A 23638-nucleotide genomic window follows, 5' to 3' on the forward strand; every position below is an offset into this window, starting at 1 on the left:
ATCGATTAATTTAAAGTTGTATGCTTAGGATTATGTTTAATTTGGATGTTGTATGATGTTTAATTTCGGTGTATGAATTTTAATTTGGATTTTGTTCTATTTTTAATTTGGATTTTATATGACATTTTGTATTTTATTTATAATTACTTACAAATTCAATATCATTCAACACAATCATTCGGATGTCCAACCAAACAGTAACAAATAGTTCAGAGGGTTAAAATGGTCATTTTTACCATTCAAAGAAAGACATTCAATGTTTAACCAAACAAAAGCCTCTATATCATACAACCATCTACATTATCCATATATGAATAATAAAGATGCTAACAAACATCCACTTACTCTCATATAATAAAGTTTTTTATTTCTATAACTTGTGTTTTGATGTGAAATTTATTCTCATATCATTGGAGAAGATCCATTGACATTCAATCCATCGCCAGTTTTAGTAGTAATTGGCATCACATATTTGTATCCTTATTACCCATTTCTCAATAATTTATCGTCATTTGAAAAAAATACAGTTCTTTTGTATGGTGGGCTCATTATGCGTGTCGGGCGAGTAATATTTTTTAATTAAATTTCATTAATGGAACGTAGTAATAATAAAAGGGATATTTCTATTAACAGACATTTTTTAGGGGAAAATGTCAAAAAATAGACACAACAATTAAATTTCTAGGTATAGACGTGGATTTCGCAGAGGTAAACTTCAAAGGTTACGCGGAATCAACTTAGGTGTTGTTTGTTTTTTTTTAAACAAAAATCCGTAAAGTCTGCAGACAATATCTGCAGTAGAAGAGGTGGACCAAACGGGTGTAGACCATAATAAGAAACGTATTTGTTTTTTTTAATATCTGCATGCTGCTGCAGATATTTAAAATTTAAAATAAATTGATTTTATAATTCGAAAATAGTTTTTTAATACCGAAAATTTAATAATGTATGCCATTTCGGGAAGAATTTATGATATTTCAGTAAAAAATAATGATATTTTAACAAAAAAAATAAATATGTTTAAGCATAAAATAATGATATTTATTATTCAATATAAAAAAGGAAAAAAATCAATAAGAATAAAAAAAATATATATATATGAAATAAGATTTCAGCAATATATAATCAATATTGTAACAAGAAAAAAAAGGTAAGAATAAGCAAAAGAAGTGTCCCGTCCCGTCAAGAAGAACAAACGGAAAATTTAATAATGTGCTTAACAACACATTAATCACCTTAATCTCGTTGCAAAATAAATAAATAAATAAATAAAAAATAATAATAATTCTGAGTATATTGTGCTCTTGGATTTCCTGATTAAGCCCATGGCCATATAACGCGATTGACTTGGTGTAAAATAGTCAACTAAGACAATTCGTCAAACACCTGGCGTGTGAAATTTCCAGTGTATACGATCAATATTACCAATTAATTCACGAAAGGGACAACAGATACATCAAATTCCTTAGATCTGGTAATCAGCGAATGAATCGGAGGATTTAAGGACCGAAGAATCAACACATCGCTTCAATCCAATAGCCGAACGAGAGTCGATACCACTGACAGTGGTGGTAGTTTCTGATTTCTTTGAAGTTTGTTGGTGGGGGGTTTTGTGATTCTCGAAAAAGTCTTTTAGACATTGCTAATTAGTATTTCGTTTTATTTTGGGGATTGGTTGAATGTATGAGAAAGAAGAAGAATCTGAATCAGGGATGGGTGGAGAGATCTCGAATCTACTTCGGCCGCGGTCCTTTGTTATCTTATTGATCGGTTTAATTTTCGTCTTCCTCGCGTTCTCATCGTTCTCTCAACAGGTAATGCTCACTGGCATTTGTTAGAATTAACTTGGATTTGGATCTATTAATAAATTTAAAATGGATTCAAAGGGTTTACTCTGACATCTCGACTTAGATGAAGCAGCATTTTGTTTAAGGCATCTAAGAAAAGAATTAGGTGCAGTTGTAATGATACACTTTGTGAGTTAACTATTAACTATGAACTAAATACGTGAGGTCTTGTTAATGCGTACTATCTAATGTGATTAATGCTGGCCACTGATATGAATTAGGATTTAGGGCAGAGATTAACAGAGTTGGGGGATTTGTGATTAGGGTAATGGTTAATCTTGGATTTCTTTTTAGTAGATAAAACAAAGGGTTCATAGGTATTTACCTTGTTTATGATTACTATCAAAATCCAATGCGATTAACACCTGATTTTCTTCTAATCTGTTGGTTATAACCTGATTTGTGTTTAGGAGGAAGATACAGTGGAAGAGGTCCACGAAATCACCCACAGAACATTTCTGGATGTTGATATTGATAAGCAACGATTAGGTAACGATTCCCATTGTGATTAATATACAAATGTCAACTGCACTTTAGGTTCTTGAATCTTGACAAATTTTATGAATTTAATTTTTTCCATGTAAAATCTATCCCCAACTCACCCAATTTACCTTACAACTACAGGAAGAATTGTCATAGGGTTGTATGGTGAAGTTGTACCAAAAACTGTTGGTAGGCTTTCAATACTTTTTTATTATTAAACAGGGGACTAAATGTATTTATCACTTGATCTTCATCTAATTAATAAATAACCGCTTCTTTTTCTTTTATACAGAAAATTTCCGCGCTCTATGCACAGGTAACCTCTGCTCCCAGTAGTTTACAATTTAAACTAGAAAATAGAAATTTCAGTTCATATGGAGCTGAATCCAAATTCCTTTTACAATTAGGGGAATTTGGCAAGGGTAAAAGTGGAAAACCACTCCACTATAAAGGAACACCTTTTCATCGTATCATACCTGGATTCATGATCCAAGGTGGAGATACGGTTTATGGCAATGGGAGAGGAAACGAATCCATCTATGGAGGAGTCTTTCGCGATGAAAATTTTAAAATCAAGCACTCACAACCAGGTTTTTTATTACATAATTATTTTATTCTAAAATTGGATGTTTAACATATTATTTTCTTCTAAAACTATAACATTCTCGCAGGTATGATTGCCATGGTCAATTCCGGACCAGATTCTAACGGCGCACAATTCTTTATCACTACCGTTAAGACATACTGGTAAGTCCTGTCTTATTGACATCAGTCTCAGTTCCATGTACCCAAACGTTATACAGTCTGTTATGCCATGTCATGTGTGTGGAATTTACAATTTACAGGTTGGATGGGGAACATGTTGTGTTTGGAAAAGTTATAGAAGGGATGGATACAGTGTATGCAATCGAAGGGGGAGCAGGTACTTACAGTGGGAAACCAAGAAAAAAAGTGGTTATTGCGGATTCAGGTGAAATCCTAAAGACCGAGTGGGATGTTGTATTACAAAGCACAACGGCTGAATCATAGCATCGATATAATTAGCTAGATTTTACAGTTTGAGTATTATACTTTGGGATGCTAGTTTGATAATACATTTATTTGTACCTATTTTACTTTGAGAAAAAGCTTGATATTTTTTATTTTTCTATTTTTCATGCTTTTTTGAAAATTTCATGTTTTTGCCATTTTCATGTGCTTGATAAGATAAAGACTTTATTTAACTATTTAAGTAAACGTATTTTATGGTACCACCGAATTAAAAAGTACAATAGATTGTGATCAAGTTTCGAATATATTTATTATTTAAAATATTTGATACAAATCTGTATGTTGGTGGGTCAAACGTCGAAATTGAGAGGACAGGAGTATATAAACAAGATCCAATCGGACGCATCTACATGTGATCCATGTGGTCAACATGCAAAGCATATCTTTCTTCATCGCAAACCCTAATCAACATCAGTTTCATTAACATTCGATTCGCTTTTTGTGTTTTGGAAACCTTTTGAATTCAGTCCATCAAGATTGACTACTTCAACAGAGCTTTTAGTTAGTAGAAATTGTGTATTCTAATTTTATTGATGCCATGGCCAGCTCCGACGACTCCGCCGCCACCGGTAAGTCCTCCGAAGTTACTGACACTCCATCTAAACCTCTTTTATCTTCCTACATCGATGAATTCAACCAGCTCCACCATTCGCCACCACCCTCCGAATCGGACCCATCGTCGTCATCTCACTATCCGACGAATATCACTTATAACCACCAATCCCCTCGCCCCATCAAAGACATCACTTTCCTCATCCTTTTCCTCCTTTTCGTCATCTCCACTTTCGCCTTCGGTATCTTTGCTTCGATCAATAAAAACCCTAATTCTTCCTCCGTTTCTGCTTTTTCTTATGATATCAGTTCCGATTCTTGCATAAAACGCCGTAGCAGCTCAGTTATCGGGGATAGAGATTTGTTTCTTAATTTATTCCGGTCTGATTCTGATTATATCTTGAAGAATTTGATACTCACACTTGTAATTACTTTGATCTTAAGCATACCCATCTCTTTGTTTGTACTATTTTCACTCAAACATTACGCCAAACAGTTGGTGTACGTTTCACTTCCCTTTTTCGTAATAGTCCCTGTCTTCCTAGACTTCTATTGGTTTATCACCTGTACCATTAATCCCACCTGTAGCCAAGATTTCCCTTTAGCTTACAGAATCCTAGTGCTGGTGTTTGTTCTTTTAATAATCGGGGTGATTGTGTGGATCTTCGTGGTCAATTGGAGTAGAATCGAGTTGACTGTGAACATAATCAGGGTATCATCCGGCGCTTTGTCCAACAACTTAGGGCTGTTCCTCGTTCTTCCCGCATTGATCCTTGGGTTGCTCGTTTACTATGTCCCAATCGTAGTGTTCATGATCTTTGCAAGGTTAAACGGCGAAATTGTTCCTAGGGAAAAACAAGGGAAAGTTTTCTGCGTGTGGAAACAAGATAGTTGGGTTCCAGCTTACTTTGCATTGGCGATTCTTACGATGTTATGGTCTGCAACTGCAATGGTGGAAGCACAAGTTTATGTAATCAGCGGAACCATCGCTCAGTGGTACTTCACAAAAGACGATTCAAAGGCCAAAAAACCCATACGAAGCTCCCTGAGGTATTTCTTCCCCCAAATCTTCCAACTTTCTTAGTTTCTGTGAAGATCGTAGCTTGATTATATCTCTACATACTTGTTCAGAAACGCATTTGGCCCATCATTCGGAACTATATGTTTCTCTGGATTATTAATCGGTATTGTTCGAATCGTGCGAGCTGCTGTTGATACTGCAGCAAATGAAGACGCGAGTGACATGGTTAACCTAATTCTACGATGCTTTGTCAACGCCTTACTTTCAGCCTTCGAATTTCTCAACAAATTCACCATAAATTTTTCCGCCATAACTGGTGAAGCTTACTGTTCATCTGCTAGGTTAACATATGAACTTCTAAGACGCAATCTTCTCTCAGCTGTTATCGTACAGACTATTTCCACTCGTTTGTTGGCTGCAATCATCTTTGTTCTGTCAGCAATCTATGCAATTGTGGTTAGTAATCTAAAATCTTCATCATTTAATACAGTTTTATTTACAGTTTTTACAGTTTTACAGATTTACCCCTCTTTTGGTTTTAAACGAGTACTGGGTATGTAGGTTTGTGTGATATTAAATGCGGCAAGTGGGCTAGGGGTAGATTCGTACTTTATAGCTGCAATGGCGTTTTTGGTGTTGCTAGTGGTTCTTGGGTTTTTGGTGAATGTGCTGGATAATGTGATAGATACGGTTTATATATGCTATGCGATTGATAGAGATAAAGGGGAGGTGTGTAAGCAGGAAGTTCATGAGATTTATGTTCATCTGCCGATTAATAGGAATCATAATCCGGCGTATTTAAATGCTACAACTCCACTTCTTGTATGATTTTGGAAAATTTTGTTAAGTGTTTGTATAACTTTGATTATTTTTTGTATGTTACTGTTGTGTACCATTTTTCCTTTGAGGATTAGTTTTGGTTTAGTGGTTGATCTTTAATCGGAGGATTTTGTTGGATGTTGTACATTTTTGGATGTCGTTGTATCTTTTTCGTGGTAGGATATAAATAAATATGCTCATGGTAATCGTTTTGCAAGAGAAACACCTTTGGATTTTATAATTACTTAGATGACGTTTGGTTTTTAAAATGTTTATGATGGTTTGTAAAATGCTTTTGAAAGAAATGAAATCTGTCAAAGAATTGAATCTGTGAGAAGTTAGAATGTTTGGATGACGAGAAATGAAATAGAATTTCAATTTCATATTATATTTGGGTGGAAGAAAAAAGAATTGAAGTGATGCAAAAGGACAATTTTTTTTGTGTGTTTAATTTTACTTCGTTTTAATAGTTATATGGTGGTGGCGATGATGGTTCCGGTTATGTTGATGGTTGTGGTGGGTGGCGGTGGCGGTGACAACGATGATGCTGGTTGTGGTGGGTGGTGATAGCGGTAGCGGTGACCATAATGGTGCGATGGTAGTGGCGATTATGATGATGTCGGTGGTGGGTGGATGTGACAACCGTCAAATTTCGGTCAAGTCAAAGTCAACTAAAGTCAGCAAGTCAAACCATTTGACTCAATTTGCCCATGAGTACTAAGATTCACACTAAGAAACTTCTACATAACTTCTATTCTAGTGAGAAATCATAAAACAAAAAGTACGAACATCTAGATCTCCTTAACCTAAAACTGTAGTACGTGGCGAGCCAAACCAATAAAGCAATGATGCATACTCATCGGGAGTGTGTAAGATCCTTAAACAAGGCTTAACAGGGTTTACAAACCATGCATTGCGATGCCGGACACTCACAATTGTCACACATGGATCCTCTCTCAATCGTTTTCACTCTATCTCTCTCTATGTCAAATCTCTCCAAGAATGTCAAATCCCTCCCAAATCCCTCTAAGTATGTGAAATATCTCTAAAATATCTCTCTGTATTAGAAATCTCTCCAAGAATGTCAAATCTCTCCCAAATCCCTCTAAGTATGTGAAATCTCTCTCAAATATCTCTCTGTATTAGAAATCTCTCCAAGAATGTCAAATCTCTACCAAATCTCTCCAATTATGTGAAATCTCTCTCAAATATCTCTCTGTATGAGAAATCTCTCCAAGAATGTCAAATCTCTCCCAAATCTCTCCAAGTATGTGAAAACTCTCGCAAATATCTCTGTGTATGAGAAATCTTTCCAAGAATGTCAAATCTCTCCCAAATCTCTCCAAGTGTGAGAAATCTCTCTCAAAAGTTTCCCGTAACTTGTTGGAATCATTCGGGTCATTCCGACCCTTAACCGGGTCAAAAACGGCTTAAAACGGGGTAAAAACGAGAAAAATGGACATTAGGAACCGAAACCTCTCGAGAAGAGAGAAGCCTCTTAGGACCCGAAGGTCCTCTTAGGGACCAAGAGCAAGGAGGAGCCGAACCCTCCTGAGCCGAAGGTCCTCTCAGGGTCGAACCTCGCCCAGGAGGAACCGAACCCGAGAGCAAGGAACCGAACCCGAGAGCAAGGAACCGAAACCGAACCGAAGGTACTGTTCACTAACCGAACCGAAGGTACTGTTCACTACAGTCCGTTCGGTTCTGACTTCTCGCCTTTCATCGCCGGACCGAACCCTCGCCTCGCCTCTCACTTCCGGTTCGCGCCTTCTCGTTTCTCACCTTCTCGCCCCTTCGTTTCCCTCTGTTCGTTTCCGGCTACAAACCTCAGCATGGACCGAGTCTCGGCCTAGGGACCGAACCTCGGCCTAGGACCGAGAGGTCTCGCTGGGAACTCATTTTCTCCCGGTTTTCGCGTAGTTTTGCGTTTAAGGCCCGTTTTTAATTATTTTAACGCGGGATTTTCACCCAAAATCATATTTTAACATAATAAACCCTAAATATTCACAATTTAATCATATTTTCATAAAAATCTTTATTTAAATAATGAAAGCAAGTGGGTAAAGTACAAAGAGGTGGAGTGTTGACTTTGCTTTACCTTATGACACAAGCAACCACTCCCACACCCACTCTATGACCAGCCACACCTCCCCACCTTACCTAGGTCACATCAATGTCCTTTCCACTCAATTATCACTCTTTCCCACGTTTTTGAGAGCTAAATATTCATCCTCTCTCCTCACTTCTCTCATTTGCTCTCATTTCACAAGAAGATCAAACTCTTTCCTCTCTCACTTTCTCTCTCTAGAAATTCGAGATTCAAGGGCTGATCTTGAGTTTTTCCTCCACATTTGGTAAGCATAATCCATTCTCTTTATGATTATCTCACTTATTTCCACTCAAATCATGGATATCTTAAACAAACTCTCTCATAATTGTGTTAGATCTTCGAATCTTCAAGTGATTCTTCAAGTGTTCTTGGGTTGAACACTTCTCTTCTTCAACACTTACCTACTGAAATCACTTAAGGTGAGTTCATACCCCTACATTTTCATGTTTTCTCAAGTTTTCAGGGGGGGGGGGGGAATACAAGTTAAAACACTAAGAACATAACTAAAATTTTCTAACAGCCTTCATCAGAAAAGTTCAACTCCATTCACGGACTGTTTTGGGCATCTTAAACATTTTTGTTTTCAAAACTGTACAAGGTGAAAATAGTTCAAGTTTTTAGCTTTAAAATGGCTACTTGCACATCTCCATACGATTTTTCTACAATTTATGGTGATTTTTACAAAACTGCCTATCATTTCAAACAACAATCCAGACCAGTCTGTGATTTTGGACTTTTTCACCCAAGTTGGAGGTCATTAAAAATCGTGATAAAAATTATGAGTAAACTAGACACGTTTTGTGAACTCTCAGAATTTACGGATCTAGTTTTCTGACTTCGTATGATTTTTCTATGATTTTTCCAAAAACAGGGCAGAATGGCTAAAGTTAGCCAACATCATGTAAATATCATAACACTTTGTATTATGTTGAGCAAAGTGTATAATCATAAGTTTTAATATTTGAATGTGTTTCCTTGTTAGTTTATCATTATGAACTAAAACTAAGACATTCATATTAAATATTATTCATTCATTTTGGAACACGTATTATTTAACTATAAAAAGTATAGTTTGAATATATTTATAACACTAATACATTTCCATAAAAGAGTTCATACATATTACATACATTTTAGATAAACTATAATAGGTATAGTTTATGATACATCACTCAATGCACTCGTACAAGAAGGGTACATTCATACACGAAATATTTATATTCACACACATTTCACGTAAACTTGTTAACCTATATTGTGAGACTCTCTCTCTCTCTCCTCGTACGTCCGAGTGCGGGATATAATTCCTGGTAGTTATAATCAGAATCTCCTTGAGGGAGAACGTGATACTTGTATATAGATCTATATTGGGTTTGACACCCCACACCTTGCTGCTAGCTACAGTTGGACCTGCAGGTCTACGGGTGACAAATGTCATTTTATTTTTCGCGACATTGAGAACGTCGTGGCAGGTTCACATAGTCATAGTATGATTATAGCGACTCATATAGGGATATAACAATCCATAAGTTTACGGGATTTTATTTTTAAAACCTAAACGAGTTTTATGTCGATTTAAAATCACCTTTTTATCTCTATGAGTACAGATATTACTGTAAACTTTTGGTTTTGGTAGTTACGACTACACATCATTTGAAATCACATTTATACTTTTAAGTATGGTCAATACTTGTTATTTCTCGGTCCTCTAATTTAGGACTACATATATATAAAGTATTAACGAACATGAGAACATATAGAAATTTCATTTAATTCAAACGCGTCCATGTCCATTTAAGTGCATAATATTTTCTATTAATAAGAAAGGTTACTTATACATTTTGGTCTTCAGTCACAAGACTACATTACGCAGATTTTAAAGAAAATATCGGGTTTTCTGGATACATATTCTAACGCTTTTACAAGGAAAACGATTTACTTTTCCAACGAAATCTCTTATGAACTCACCAACCTTTGTGTTGACACTTTTCAAAACTACTTGTATTCTCAGGAATTCAGTGAAAACAGGAAATCAACAACGTTTTGAGGATGGGACGATAAATCGTCAAACAGTTCATTTTGTATTATAATGTAATTGATGTGAATCATGTAAACATGTGCTTTGATGTAACGTTTTCAATTATATTTGTGTCGGTTGTATTTACTTTGAGCACTATTATACTCATTGTTGTGATACTCTACATGAAGTCCTCCACCCCCGGACGTTTCCGCCATCCTTGGTTTGGGGGTGTGACAGATTGGTATCAGAGCATTGTTTATAGTGAACTCAGTATATCAAACCACATAAGATATACAAACTATAAATACATTGGGACTAAGTCTCTGATTTAAAGTTTCAAAGCAACTATACTTTTAGAAATAAATAATTTCTTAATAAAGGTATACATGCATACATACATATTAAGGTCAGCACCACTCTAGAACAAAACAAAAGTAATGATTGTTGAATATCACAGGTAAGCTCGGGGATGCATGGTCAGTCCTGGGAGTGGCATAGCCTGATCAACTATGCTGGTCCGAGGAGTGATTAGTACATGCCCAAGGATAGTTGTGATATGGCAACAAGTCTAAAACTTACCAACACTACCACAATGAGAACAATAGAATAGAACATGAGTTTAAAATACTATAGGAGTATTTTGTAATATCATAACTTATATGAAAACTAAATAGATCCTTAATAATAGGTCTATAGTCCCTAAGTGGATACTTAAGGTTACATATAACTTAGAAATTATAGACTTAGAATTTGTGGTCATTACTTTACTTCCTTTTCCTTGTTTGGATGTGGATCTAGAGTGGGATCACTTATTCAAAGGTCTATCGTATCTTGTTATATGTAATTAGTGTGCACTATGTCATTATAGAAGTAACTAATAAGGATTACCCCCCCTATAAGTAATTGATAATAGAGTTAGACGCATAGTACTTATCTCCTCCCCTTCTATTCTCGCAAATACGGCATAGCAAAATCCTACTTAGCGGACGACCCTTACTTTCCTAATCCGAACTCGAGGAATGGTGAATGATTATGAGAAGAATCATAAGCGGGACCGGAGGTAATCAATCCTCCATGCATAGCAAGGGTTCCGTGAACCGTTTCGACTATAACGAACCCGTGAACCGTTGGGCAATCGTGATCGAGGGTTGAATGTCGACAACAATGAAAACAACCACCATGTGGAGACCAACGAGGGTGCTATGACCTCAACCACGGGGGACCGACGGACAGAGCCCTCCCGGCAAAGACCCGGCGGATCGCGATCATCGGGGATTAAAACAAGAAGACTACAATCTGAGTTCAGAAAACTGCGCACTACTATAGACCCCACCATCTCATGTACCGGTGACTCAGAATTGTACTACTATTCCCGAGACCAACTCTCTTTTTAGGACCTTATCGCCATCGTGAAGAGGAAAGAGAGTAACAGGGTAGGACACACATCATTCAAGGAAAGGATGATTGTAGCCAAGCGTTGATTGGCAAAGCTACAAAAATTGCATCGACCTTGCCTCAGGCATCATAAGGGATGGATCATCGTAAGTAGAGTTCATGCCGCTCACCAGACCTAGTAAATTAGCTCCATAAGTATGCGTTGGTGCTACTCTATTGTAAGTAAAATCACGACACTACAAATTAAGTGATCATATTAATCAAGAAATCTATCTACTATCAAAACCGCCCATGCACAAATGTGATGTAGACCTGCATCGAGGTCAAAATTTTCACTGAAACCATGAGTCATATTAACAGGATGGGTTTAGGATGTACCTAACAGACTCGAAGGACTATCTAGCCTTAATTATATAACTAAGCATACATCAATAGGTCGTGATAAGGACCTAGCTTGGGTCAAGTATAAGGTTTCGCTTGGAAACAGAACTACTAAAATACATGAGTTTATTATACAAAGAATCTCGTTATAAATTGTTTTCAGAACACCCTAAACAACTGAACATTGATACAAATCGATATGAGATAAACTTAGTTAGAAAACTCGCGACATATAGCCATCCTAGAAACTCATTATCGTCTCACCTTTAAGCATTTGTTGAGAAGTTTCTTCTTCATAGACCTGTGGGTGCGATCATACCAGCACTAATGCACCGGACCCCCTCAAAACTTCCTCAGCCAAGTGTGTTCGGACAAACATGATTCTAAGAGGAGTAAAGCTTAACGTCCGTATGAAACCTACTCCTACCTACTGCCATAACTCTATCTCGGGAGCGTTAGTAGAGACACTAAGGATAGTACAGTAATGTGCAAAAATTTATATGCGTAAATATAAATTGTAAGGATGCACTTAAGACAATCATTTCCACTAACGAAGTCATTTTTTGTCATGAAACAGAGCTATGTCTTCACCAAGAGGCAACAAACCAACTAGCAAGACGCCAACACTTCAGATAGACGCTGCTACATTTCAAGCTGCAGTCACGGCAGCCGTGGCAGCCGTCATGGTGCATTTCAATACTAACAACATCAACAAGGGTGGAAGCGATACTTACAATACAAATTGTGGTAACAATCAGGGACACCAATGGGTACCTACCAGCAAAAATTCATCAGGCCACGAACCTTCGAACAAGAAGAGAAAGTTTTGGGACATGAAAAAGCGCCACCAATCAAAGGGATACACTAAAAGACAACAGCCTAAGGCGGCCTTTACCATTACAACAACAGTCATGACAAATGCCTCGACACTAGCCTCGGGGTCTGCCACCCAAATGCCTGCCAGACCATATGAGGGATCACTCCCAAAGTGCAACAAATGTGGCTTTCACCACCATGGGGCTTGCCGGGAGATGCACTGTAAAAAACAGGAAAGGGCATACCGTTCGTTTCTGTAGGGCCTCGGCCCATCACCTCCCTTCAATCAACTGCACCAAGGTAGGCCCAGTATGCTACCTATGCGGTGAAACGGGACACTTCAAGAGAGAATGTCCAACTGAGAAGAACGACGAAGGAACAGTAGGAATGTGATGAACATACCAACAGGAGCAAAGGGAACCATGTTAGGACTTTTGTAATGTTCCCGACGACAATACGTTTAAGTACTATATGTTTGTAATGAATTTGGTACGCTTACTAAAGTAACCTTCCTTCTAAAAAGTAGCTAAAATATTTTCTCTCTCATACAAATCAAACCAAAGACATTCATATGTGACCTTAGGAGCATTACTTGTAAGTTGTAATGACCTTGTCCATACATCGGGGTTAATTTAAAATCAAAATACTTAAGTCTTGAAATAGATAATTCCATCCTGACTCCGATTCCATGTCTAGTATTAGGGGTTGAGTAGGGTCACCCACTCGATAAATTTCACGATGTCAATTTACATACGACAATCATATACCGCTCGATCGTAAGGAGACCTGTCAGGAATCATGATATCAAGTATCATTACTGGCTATCGAAAACACACCCACTACCAGTGCTAGACACTGTGGTATGAATCATCTACAATAATCATAACATCAAACAAAACGGAACACACAGAAAAGAAATACAGGACACTCTATCACTCTAGTGATCTCTTCCTTCGAATACAACTATCTCATGTTATCTAAAAAAAAAAAAGATAGTGTTGTCGTATTCCAATTTTGATTGATATTGCCCTTGTCTTCCTAGTTAAACGACTACAAAAGGGCCTTTCGCCTAACCCCTGAATATCGAAACTATCGTCTCTCATAAACATCCAGTACGGACCTTTGGGTCATCTCTCGCTGTGGAACTCTAAAACATGAACCAGAGGAGTGTCATACTTCCCGAAGCCTTATCACATGTATTTACAGGAGACCTTCGGGAATGTCACGCATGTATCAGACAAGATTCAAGCATAGAAGCTTGGGACAGATATGGTACGAGTCCTGCCATGAGCTTCGGACTAAGGTTGCCCAGAAGGACGAGTAAATGTCCTGCCATTGAAAAAGTCATAGTCGAGTGAACCAAACCCACATACTTCCTACCGAGCTACAAGAGCTGTCAGGTCAAACCTGTCGAACTACTCAACAATGAAATTGAAGAACCAAGTTTCTCACCCTGAAAAGCTCTCGTCTTATTCTTCAAATTAGAAAGACAAATTGCTCACAGTTCCATTGATTTCAGAGGCCCCGACAACATCTCTAATAGAAACCTTTACTATCTGCCTCGCATTGACGAATAGGCCGACCAACCTCAAGAAACGAGGTACCCTTCAGGAATTGGACCTAAGATCTGAATATCACCAGTCACGAGTATTGAAGAAGGATATCCGAGAACAATCCTCCAATTTCGATGCAGACGCTGAAAGTTCGTAGTGATAACCCTCGGATAGGACCAAACCACTCGTTGGAGTCATGAACGTAATAAATAGGATATACCCTTCTTGCTAGGATCAGTTCATCATCGTCATTACAAATGACTTACTTATCTACCCTCGTAGTAAGAAGGAAACCAAGGAGAACAGTTAAAACAAACCACGAAAGCATTACGATCAGAGAAGTATTACCCGAAGTTCTCTAGATACGAGTTTTGGAATTGAGGAGTTCAATTCGCAAGACACATCGTTACCAAGGTGGAAATTCATGAGGACCCTTTCAATTGATCAAAACCGTTGAGAAACAATCAGCATCGAAGGCGTTAGCAGAAATACGCCAAAAATTCTGGGTCTTGCTGACCTACCGTCTTAATTCCTTCGGAACTTCTCGAAAAATACGAACCCCCTCCCAACTTTGACCCTAAAGGGAGCAACCCTTGACAGGAAGAGAAACAAGAAGAAGAAACCTTTAGAACACCGGTATAACCGACGAAATTCCTCTAGAGACACTCACTCTGGGAAGGCTTAGTACGCTTCGGAAAGCATGGAAAGCCAATACCCCAAATAATTGTGTCTTTCGAGATTCTTGTCAGAATCAGTCCTGTAACTCACTACTTCAATCTACTCCCGCGAGCTTAGTAAAGTACACCCTACCCAACACGTCCCAAATTTACAAGAAGAATCTATCCGATGAGACTCTTGCAATTCCCTTCGACGAGATCAAGTTCCACAAGAGCCTCACCTTCTTAGAAGAACCATGGTGACCACGGATCGAGGTCAAGCGGATGAAACAACGCCACTTCCCATTAGTAAAAGTTCGTTGGAATACTAACCAAGGACCTAGAGTCACATGGGAGCGCGTGAGTCAGTCGATTTGGAAGTATCCTCACTTCTCGGCTTGATTATTCATGCCTACTCCTCGCCTAAATTCAAATTTCGGGACGAAATTCCCTCTAACGGGGGGATGATGTGACAACCGTCAAATTTCGGTCAAGTCAAAGTCAACTAAAGTCAGCAAGTCAAACCATTTGACTCAATTTGCCCATGAGTACTAAGATTCACACTAAGAAACTTCTACATAACTTCTATTCTAGTGAGAAATCATAAAACAAAAAGTGCGAACATCTAGATCTCCTTAACCTAAAACTGTAGTACGTGGCGAGCCAAACCGATAAAGCAATGATGCATACTCATCGGGAGTGTGTAAGATCCTTAAACAAGGCTTAACAGGGTTTACAAACCATGCATTGCGATGCCGGACACTCACAATTGTCACACATGGATCCTCTCTCAATCGTTTTCACTCTATCTCTCTCTATGTCAAATCTCTCCAAGAATGTCAAATCCCTCCCAAATCCCTCTAAGTATGTGAAATATCTCTCAAATATCTCTCTGTATTAGAAATCTCTCCAAGAATGTCAAATCTCTCCCAAATCCCTCTAAGTATGTGAAATCTCTCTCAAATATCTCTCTGTATTAGAAATCTCTCCAAGAATGTCAAATCTCTCCCAAATCTCTCCAATTATGTGAAATCTCTCTCAAATATCTCTCTGTATGAGAAATCTCTCCAAGAATGTCAAATCTCTCCCAAATCTCTCCAAGTATGTGAAAACTCTCGCAAATATCTCTGTGTATGAGAAATCTTTCCAAGAATGTCAAATCTCTCCCAAATCTCTCCAAGTGTGAGAAATCTCTCCCAAATCTCTCTCAAAAGTTTCCCGTAACTTGTTGGAATCATTCGGGTCATTCCGACCCTTAACCGGGTCAAAAACGGCTTAAAACGGGGTAAAAACGAGAAAAATGGACATTAGGAACCGAAACCTCTCGAGAAGAGAGAAGCCTCTTAGGACCCGAAGGTCCTCTTAGGGACCAAGAGCAAGGAGGAGCCGAACCCTCCTGAGCCGAAGGTCCTATCAGGGCCGAACCTCGCCCAGGAGGAACCGAACCCGAGAGCAAGGAACCGAAACCGAACCGAAGGTACTGTTCACTAACCGAACCGAAGGTACTGTTCACTAACCGAACCGAAGGTACTGTTCACTACAGTCCGTTCGGTTCTGACTTCTCGCCTTTCATCGCCGGACCGAACCCTCGCCTCGCCTCTCACTTCCGGTTCGCGCCTTCTCGTTTCTCACCTTCTCGCCCCTTCGTTTCCCTCTGTTCGTTTCCGGCTACAAACCTCAGCATGGACCGAGTCTCGGCCTAGGGACCGAACCTCGGCCTAGGACCGAGAGGTCTCGCTGGGAACTCATTTTCTCCCGGTTTTCGCGTAGTTTTGCGTTTAAGGCCCGTTTTTAATTATTTTAACGCGGGATTTTCACCCAAAATCATATTTTAACATAATAAACCCTAAATATTCACAATTTAATCATATTTTCATAAAAATCTTTATTTAAATAATGAAAGCAAGTGGGTAAAGTACAAAGAGGTGGAGTGTTGACTTTGCTTTACCTTATGACACAAGCAACCACTCCCACACCCACTCTATGACCAGCCACACCTCCCCACCTTACCTAGGTCACATCAATGTCCTTTCCACTCAATTATCACTCTTTCCCACGTTTTTGAGAGCTAAATATTCATCCTCTCTCCTCACTTCTCTCATTTGCTCTCATTTCACAAGAAGATCAAACTCTTTCCTCTCTCACTTTCTCTCTCTAGAAATTCGAGATTCAAGGGCTGATCTTGAGTTTTTCCTCCACATTTGGTAAGCATAATCCATTCTCTTTATGATTATCTCACTTATTTCCACTCAAATCATGGATATCTTAAACAAACTCTCTCATAATTGTGTTAGATCTTCGAATCTTCAAGTGATTCTTCAAGTGTTCTTGGGTTGAACACTTCTCTTCTTCAACACTTACCTACTGAAATCACTTAAGGTGAGTTCATACCCCTACATTTTCATGTTTTCTCAAGTTTTCAGGGGGGGGGGGGGGGGAATACAAGTTAAAACACTAAGAACATAACTAAAATTTTCTAACAGCCTTCATCAGAAAAGTTCAACTCCATTCACGGACTGTTTTGGGCATCTTAAACATTTTTGTTTTCAAAACTGTACAAGGTGAAAATAGTTCAAGTTTTTAGCTTTAAAATGGCTACTTGCACATCTCCATACGATTTTTCTACAATTTATGGTGATTTTTACAAAACTGCCTATCATTTCAAACAACAATCCGGACCAGTCTGTGATTTTGGACTTTTTCACCCAAGTTGGAGGTCATTAAAAATCGTGATAAAAATTATGAGTAAACTAGACACGTTTTGTGAACTCTCAGAATTTACGGATCTAGTTTTCTGACTTCGTATGATTTTTCTATGATTTTTCCAAAAACAGGGCAGAATGGCTAAAGTTAGCCAACATCATGTAAATATCATAACACTTTGTATTATGTTGAGCAAAGTGTATAATCATAAGTTTTAATATTTGAATGTGTTTCCTTGTTAGTTTATCATTATGAACTGAAACTAAGACATTCATATTAAATATTATTCATTCATTTTGGAACACGTATTATTTAACTATAAAAAGTATAGTTTGAATATATTTATAACACTAATACATTTCCATAAAAGAGTTCATACATATTACATACATTTTAGATAAACTATAATAGGTATAGTTTATGATACATCACTCAACGCACTCGTACAAGAAGGGTACATTCATACACGAAATATTTATATTCACACACATTTCACGTAAACTTGTTAACCTATATTGTGAGACTCTCTCTCTCTCTCCTCGTACGTCCGAGTGCGGGATATAATTCCTGGTAGTTATAATCAGAATCTCCTTGAGGGAGAACGTGATACTTGTATATAGATCTATATTGGGTTTGACACCCCACACCTTGCTGCTAGCTACAGTTGGACCTGCAGGTCTACGGGTGACAAATGTCATTTTATTTTTCGCGACATTGAGAACGTCGTGGCAGGTTCACATAGTCATAGTATGATTATAGCGACTCACATAGGGATATAACAATCCATAAGTTTACGGGATTTTATTTTTAAAACCTAAACGAGTTTTATGTCGATTTAAAATCACCTTTTTATCTCTATGAGTACAGATATTACTGTAAACTTTTGGTTTTGGTAGTTACGACTACACATCATTTGAAATCACATTTATACTTTTAAGTATGGTCAATACTTGTTATTTCTCGGTCCTCTAATTTAGGACTACATATATATAAAGTATTAACGAACATGAGAACATACAGAAATTTCATTTAATTCAAACGCGTCCATGTCCATTTAAGTGCATAATATTTTCTATTAATAAGAAAGGTTACTTATACATTTTGGTCTTCAGTCACAAGACTACATTACGCAGATTTTAAAGAAAATATCGGGTTTTCTGGATACATATTCTAACGCTTTTACAAGGAAAACGATTTACTTTTCCAACGAAATCTCTTATGAACTCACCAACCTTTGTGTTGACACTTTTCAAAACTACTTGTATTCTCAGGAATTCAGTGAAAACAGGAAATCAACAACGTTTTGAGGATGGGACGATAAATCGTCAAACAGTTCATTTTGTATTATAATGTAATTGATGTGAATCATGTAAACATGTGCTTTGATGTAACGTTTTCAATTATATTTGTGTCGGTTGTATTTACTTTGAGCACTATTATACTCATTGTTGTGATACTCTACATGAAGTCCTCCACCCCCGGACGTTTCTGCCATCCTTGGTTTGGGGGTGTGACAGATTGGTATCAGAGCATTGTTTATAGTGAACTCAGTATATCAAACCACATAAGATATACAAACTATAAATACATTGGGACTAAGTCTCTGATTTAAAGTTTCAAAGCAACTATACTTTTAGAAATAAATAGTTTCTTAATAAAGGTATACATGCATACATACATATTAAGGTCAGCACCACTCTAGAACAAAACAAAAGTAATGATTGTTGAATATCACAGGTAAGCTCGGGGATGCATGGTCAGTCCTGGGAGTGGCATAGCCTGATCAACTATGCTGGTCCGAGGAGTGATTAGTACATGCCCAAGGATAGTTGTGATATGGCAACAAGTCTAAAACTTACCAACACTACCACAATGAGAACAATAGAATAGAACATGAGTTTAAAATACTATAGGAGTATTTTGTAATATCATAACTTATATGAAAACTAAATAGATCCTTAATAATAGGTCTATAGTCCCTAAGTGGATACTTAAGGTTACATATAACTTAGAAATTATAGACTTAGAATTTGTGGTCATTACTTTACTTCCTTTTCCTTGTTTGGATGTGGATCTAGAGTGGGATCACTTATTCAAAGGTCTATCGTATCTTGTTATATGTAATTAGTGTGCACTATGTCATTATAGAAGTAACTAATAAGGATTACCCCCCCTATAAGTAATTGATAATAGAGTTAGACGCATAGTACTTATCTCCTCCCCTTCTATTCTCGCAAATACGGCATAGCAAAATCCTACTTAGCGGACGACCCTTACTTTCCTAATCCGAACTCGAGGAATGGTGAATGATTATGAGAAGAATCATAAGCGGGACCGGAGGTAATCAATCCTCCATGCATAGTAAGGGTTCCGTGAACCGTTTCGACTATAACGAACCCGTGAACCGTTGGGCAATCGTGATCGAGGGTTGAATGTCGACAACAATGAAAACAACCACCATGTGGAGACCAACGAGGGTGCTATGACCTCAACCACGGGGGACCGACGGACAGAGCCCTCCCGGCAAAGACCCGGCGGATCGCGATCATCGGGGATTAAAACAAGAAGACTACAATCTGAGTTCAGAAAACTGCGCACTACTATAGACCCCACCATCTCATGTACCGGTGACTCAGAATTGTACTACTATTCCCGAGACCAACTCTCTTTTTAGGACCTTATCGCCATCGTGAAGAGGAAAGAGAGTAACAGGGTAGGACACACATCATTCAAGGAAAGGATGATTGTAGCCAAGCGTTGATTGGCAAAGCTACAAAAATTGCATCGACCTTGCCTCAGGCATCATAAGGGATGGATCATCGTAAGTAGAGTTCATGCCGCTCACCAGACCTAGTAAATTAGCTCCATAAGTATGCGTTGGTGCTACTCTATTGTAAGTAAAATCACGACACTACAAATTAAGTGATCATATTAATCAAGAAATCTATCTACTATCAAAACCGCCCATGCACAAATGTGATGTAGACCTGCATCGAGGTCAAAATTTTCACTGAAACCATGAGTCATATTAACAGGATGGGTTTAGGATGTACCTAACAGACTCGAAGGACTATCTAGCCTTAATTATATAACTAAGCATACATCAATAGGTCGTGATAAGGACCTAGCTTGGGTCAAGTATAAGGTTTCGCTTGGAAACAGAACTACTAAAAATACATGAGTTTATTATACAAAGAATCTCGTTATAAATTGTTTTCAGAACACCCTAAACAACTGAACATTGATACAAATCGATATGAGATAAACTTAGTTAGAAAACTCGCGACATATAGCCATCCTAGAAACTCATTATCGTCTCACCTTTAAGCATTTGTTGAGAAGTTTCTTCTTCATAGACCTATGGGTGCGATCATACCAGCACTAATGCACCGGACCCCCTCAAAACTTCCTCATCCAAGTGTGTTCGGACAAACATGATTCTAAGAGGAGTAAAGCTTAACGTCCGTATGAAACCTACTCCTACCTACTGCCATAACTCTATCTCGGGAGCGTTAGTAGAGACACTAAGGATAGTACAGTAATGTGCAAAAATTTATATGCGTAAATATAAATTGTAAGGATGCACTTAAGACAATCATTTCCACTAACGAAGTCATTTTTCGTCATGAAACAGAGCTATGTCTTCACCAAGAGGCAACAAACCAACTAGCAAGACGCCAACACTTCAGATAGACGCTGCTACATTTCAAGCTGCAGTCACGGCAGCCGTGGCAGCCGTCATGGTGCATTTCAATACTAACAACATCAACAAGGGTGGAAGCGATACTTACAATACAAATTGTGGTAACAATCAGGGACACCAATGGGTACCTACCAGCAAAAATTCATCAGGCCACGAACCTTCGAACAAGAAGAGAAAGTTTTGGGACATGAAAAAGCGCCACCAATCAAAGGGATACACTAAAAGACAACAGCCTAAGGCGGCCTCTACCATTACAACAACAGTCATGACAAATGCCTCGACACTAGCCTCGGGGTCTGCCACCCAAATGCCTGCCAGACCATATGAGGGATCACTCCCAAAGTGCAACAAATGTGGCTTTCACCACCATGGGGCTTGCCGGGAGATGCACTGTAAAAAACAGGAAAGGGCATACCGTTCGTTTCTGTAGGGCCTCGGCCCATCACCTCCCTTCAATCAACTGCACCAAGGTAGGCCCAGTATGCTACCTATGCGGTGAAACGGGACACTTCAAGAGAGAATGTCCAACTGAGAAGAACGACGAAGGAACAGTAGGAATGTGATGAACATACCAACAGGAGCAAAGGGAACCATGTTAGGACTTTTGTAATGTTCCCGACGACAATACGTTTAAGTACTATATGTTTGTAATGAATTTGGTACGCTTACTAAAGTAACCTTCCTTCTAAAAAGTAGCTAAAATATTTTCTCTCTCATACAAATCAAACCAAAGACATTCATATGTGACCTTAGGAGCATTACTTGTAAGTTGTAATGACCTTGTCCATACATCGGGGTTAATTTAAAATCAAAATACTTAAGTCTTGAAATAGATAATTCCATCCTGACTCCGATTCCATGTCTAGTATTAGGGGTTGAGTAGGGTCACCCACTCGATAAATTTCACGATGTCAATTTACATACGACAATCATATACCGCTCGATCGTAAGGAGACCTGTCAGGAATCATGATATCAAGTATCATTACTGGCTATCGAAAACACACCCACTACCAGTGCTAGACACTGTGGTATGAATCATCTACAATAATCATAACATCAAACAAAACGGAACACACAGAAAAGAAATACAGGACACTCTATCACTCTAGTGATCTCTTCCTTCGAATACAACTATCTCATGTTATCTAAAAAAAAAAAAGATAGTGTTGTCGTATTCCAATTTTGATTGATATTGCCCTTGTCTTCCTAGTTAAACGACTACAAAAGGGCCTTTCGCCTAACCCCTGAATATCGAAACTATCGTCTCTCATAAACATCCAGTACGGACCTTTGGGTCATCTCTCGCTGTGGAACTCTAAAACATGAACCAGAGGAGTGTCATACTTCCCGAAGCCTTATCACATGTATTTACAGGAGACCTTCGGGAATGTCACGCATGTATCAGACAAGATTCAAGCATAGAAGCTTGGGACAGATATGGTACGAGTCCTGCCATGAGCTTCGGACTAAGGTTGCCCAGAAGGACGAGTAAATGTCCTGCCATTGAAAAAGTCATAGTCGAGTGAACCAAACCCACATACTTCCTACCGAGCTACAAGAGCTGTCAGGTCAAACCTGTCGAACTACTCAACAATGAAATTGAAGAACCAAGTTTCTCACCCTGAAAAGCTCTCGTATTATTCTTCAAATTAGAAAGACAAATTGCTCACAGTTCCATTGATTTCAGAGGCCCCGACAACATCTCTAATAGAAACCTTTACTATCTGCCTCGCATTGACGAATAGGCCGACCAACCTCAAGAAACGAGGTACCCTTCAGGAATTGGACCTAAGATCTGAATATCACCAGTCACGAGTATTGAAGAAGGATATCCGAGAACAATCCTCCAATTTCGATGCAGACGCTGAAAGTTCGTAGTGATAACCCTCGGATAGGACCAAACCACTCGTTGGAGTCATGAACGTAATAAATAGGATATACCCTTCTTGCTAGGATCAGTTCATCATCGTCATTACAAATGACTTACTTATCTACCCTCGTAGTAAGAAGGAAACCAAGGAGAACAGTTAAAACAAACCACGAAAGCATTACGATCAGAGAAGTATTACCCGAAGTTCTCTAGATACGAGTTTTGGAATTGAGGAGTTCAATTCGCAAGACACATCGTTACCAAGGTGGAAATTCATGAGGACCCTTTCAATTGATCAAAACCGTTGAGAAACAATCAGCATCGAAGGCGTTAGCAGAAATACGCCAAAAATTCTGGGTCTTGCTGACCTACCGTCTTAATTCCTTCGGAACTTCTCGAAAAATACGAACCCCCTCCCAACTTTGACCCTAAAGGGAGCAACCCTTGACAGGAAGAGAAACAAGAAGAAGAAACCTTTAGAACACCGGTATAACCGACGAAATTCCTCTAGAGACACTCACTCTGGGAAGGCTTAGTACGCTTCGGAAAGCATGGAAAGCCAATACCCCAAATAATTGTGTCTTTCGAGATTCTTGTCAGAATCAGTCCTGTAACTCACTACTTCAATCTACTCCCGCGAGCTTAGTAAAGTACACC

At 38.5% G+C, this 23638-nt stretch overlaps 2 protein-coding genes across 2 annotated transcripts; both read left to right on the top strand.

Annotated features, from left to right (window-relative positions):
- The first annotated feature begins 1335 nt into the window (after positions 1-1335).
- LOC145035982 (peptidyl-prolyl cis-trans isomerase CYP21-1-like) lies at positions 1336-3480 on the top strand. Its single transcript, XM_078984476.1, has 7 exons — positions 1336-1814; positions 2258-2336; positions 2472-2519; positions 2623-2646; positions 2738-2920; positions 3002-3077; positions 3176-3480. The coding sequence occupies exons 1-7, from the start codon at positions 1680-1682 to the stop codon at positions 3357-3359; spliced, it is 729 nt and encodes a 242-aa protein (XP_078840602.1). The 5' UTR covers positions 1336-1679; the 3' UTR covers positions 3360-3480.
- A 198-nt stretch (positions 3481-3678) lies between these two features.
- Positions 3679-5927, top strand: LOC145035981 (Plasma-membrane choline transporter family protein). The gene is made up of 3 exons (XM_078984475.1): positions 3679-4982; positions 5064-5409; positions 5515-5927. Exons 1-3 carry the CDS (start codon positions 3919-3921, stop codon positions 5779-5781), a joined length of 1677 nt encoding a protein of 558 aa, XP_078840601.1. The 5' UTR covers positions 3679-3918; the 3' UTR covers positions 5782-5927.
- Positions 5928-23638: the final 17711 nt, after the last annotated feature.

This window comes from Lactuca saligna, chromosome 3 (assembly GCF_052625555.1).
Source record: "Lactuca saligna cultivar CGN05327 chromosome 3, ASM5262555v1, whole genome shotgun sequence".
NCBI lineage: Eukaryota > Viridiplantae > Streptophyta > Magnoliopsida > Asterales > Asteraceae > Lactuca > Lactuca saligna.

What these genes read in the sequence shown, in the direction of transcription:
- LOC145035982 (XM_078984476.1), top strand. Translation starts at nt 1,680, where the DNA reads ATGTATGAGAAAGAAGAAGAATCTGAATCAGGGATGGGTGGAGAGATC. An exon ending in TCTCATCGTTCTCTCAACAG is followed by an intron (nt 1,815 to 2,257) that starts GTAATGCTCACT and finishes ATTTGTGTTTAG; the next exon opens with GAGGAAGATACAGTGGAAGA. An exon ending in ACTACCGTTAAGACATACTG is followed by an intron (nt 3,078 to 3,175) that starts GTAAGTCCTGTC and finishes TACAATTTACAG; the next exon opens with GTTGGATGGGGAACATGTTG.
- LOC145035981 (XM_078984475.1), top strand. Translation starts at nt 3,919, where the DNA reads ATGGCCAGCTCCGACGACTCCGCCGCCACCGGTAAGTCCTCCGAAGTT. An exon ending in CCCATACGAAGCTCCCTGAG is followed by an intron (nt 4,983 to 5,063) that starts GTATTTCTTCCC and finishes ATACTTGTTCAG; the next exon opens with AAACGCATTTGGCCCATCAT. An exon ending in CAGCAATCTATGCAATTGTG is followed by an intron (nt 5,410 to 5,514) that starts GTTAGTAATCTA and finishes CTGGGTATGTAG; the next exon opens with GTTTGTGTGATATTAAATGC.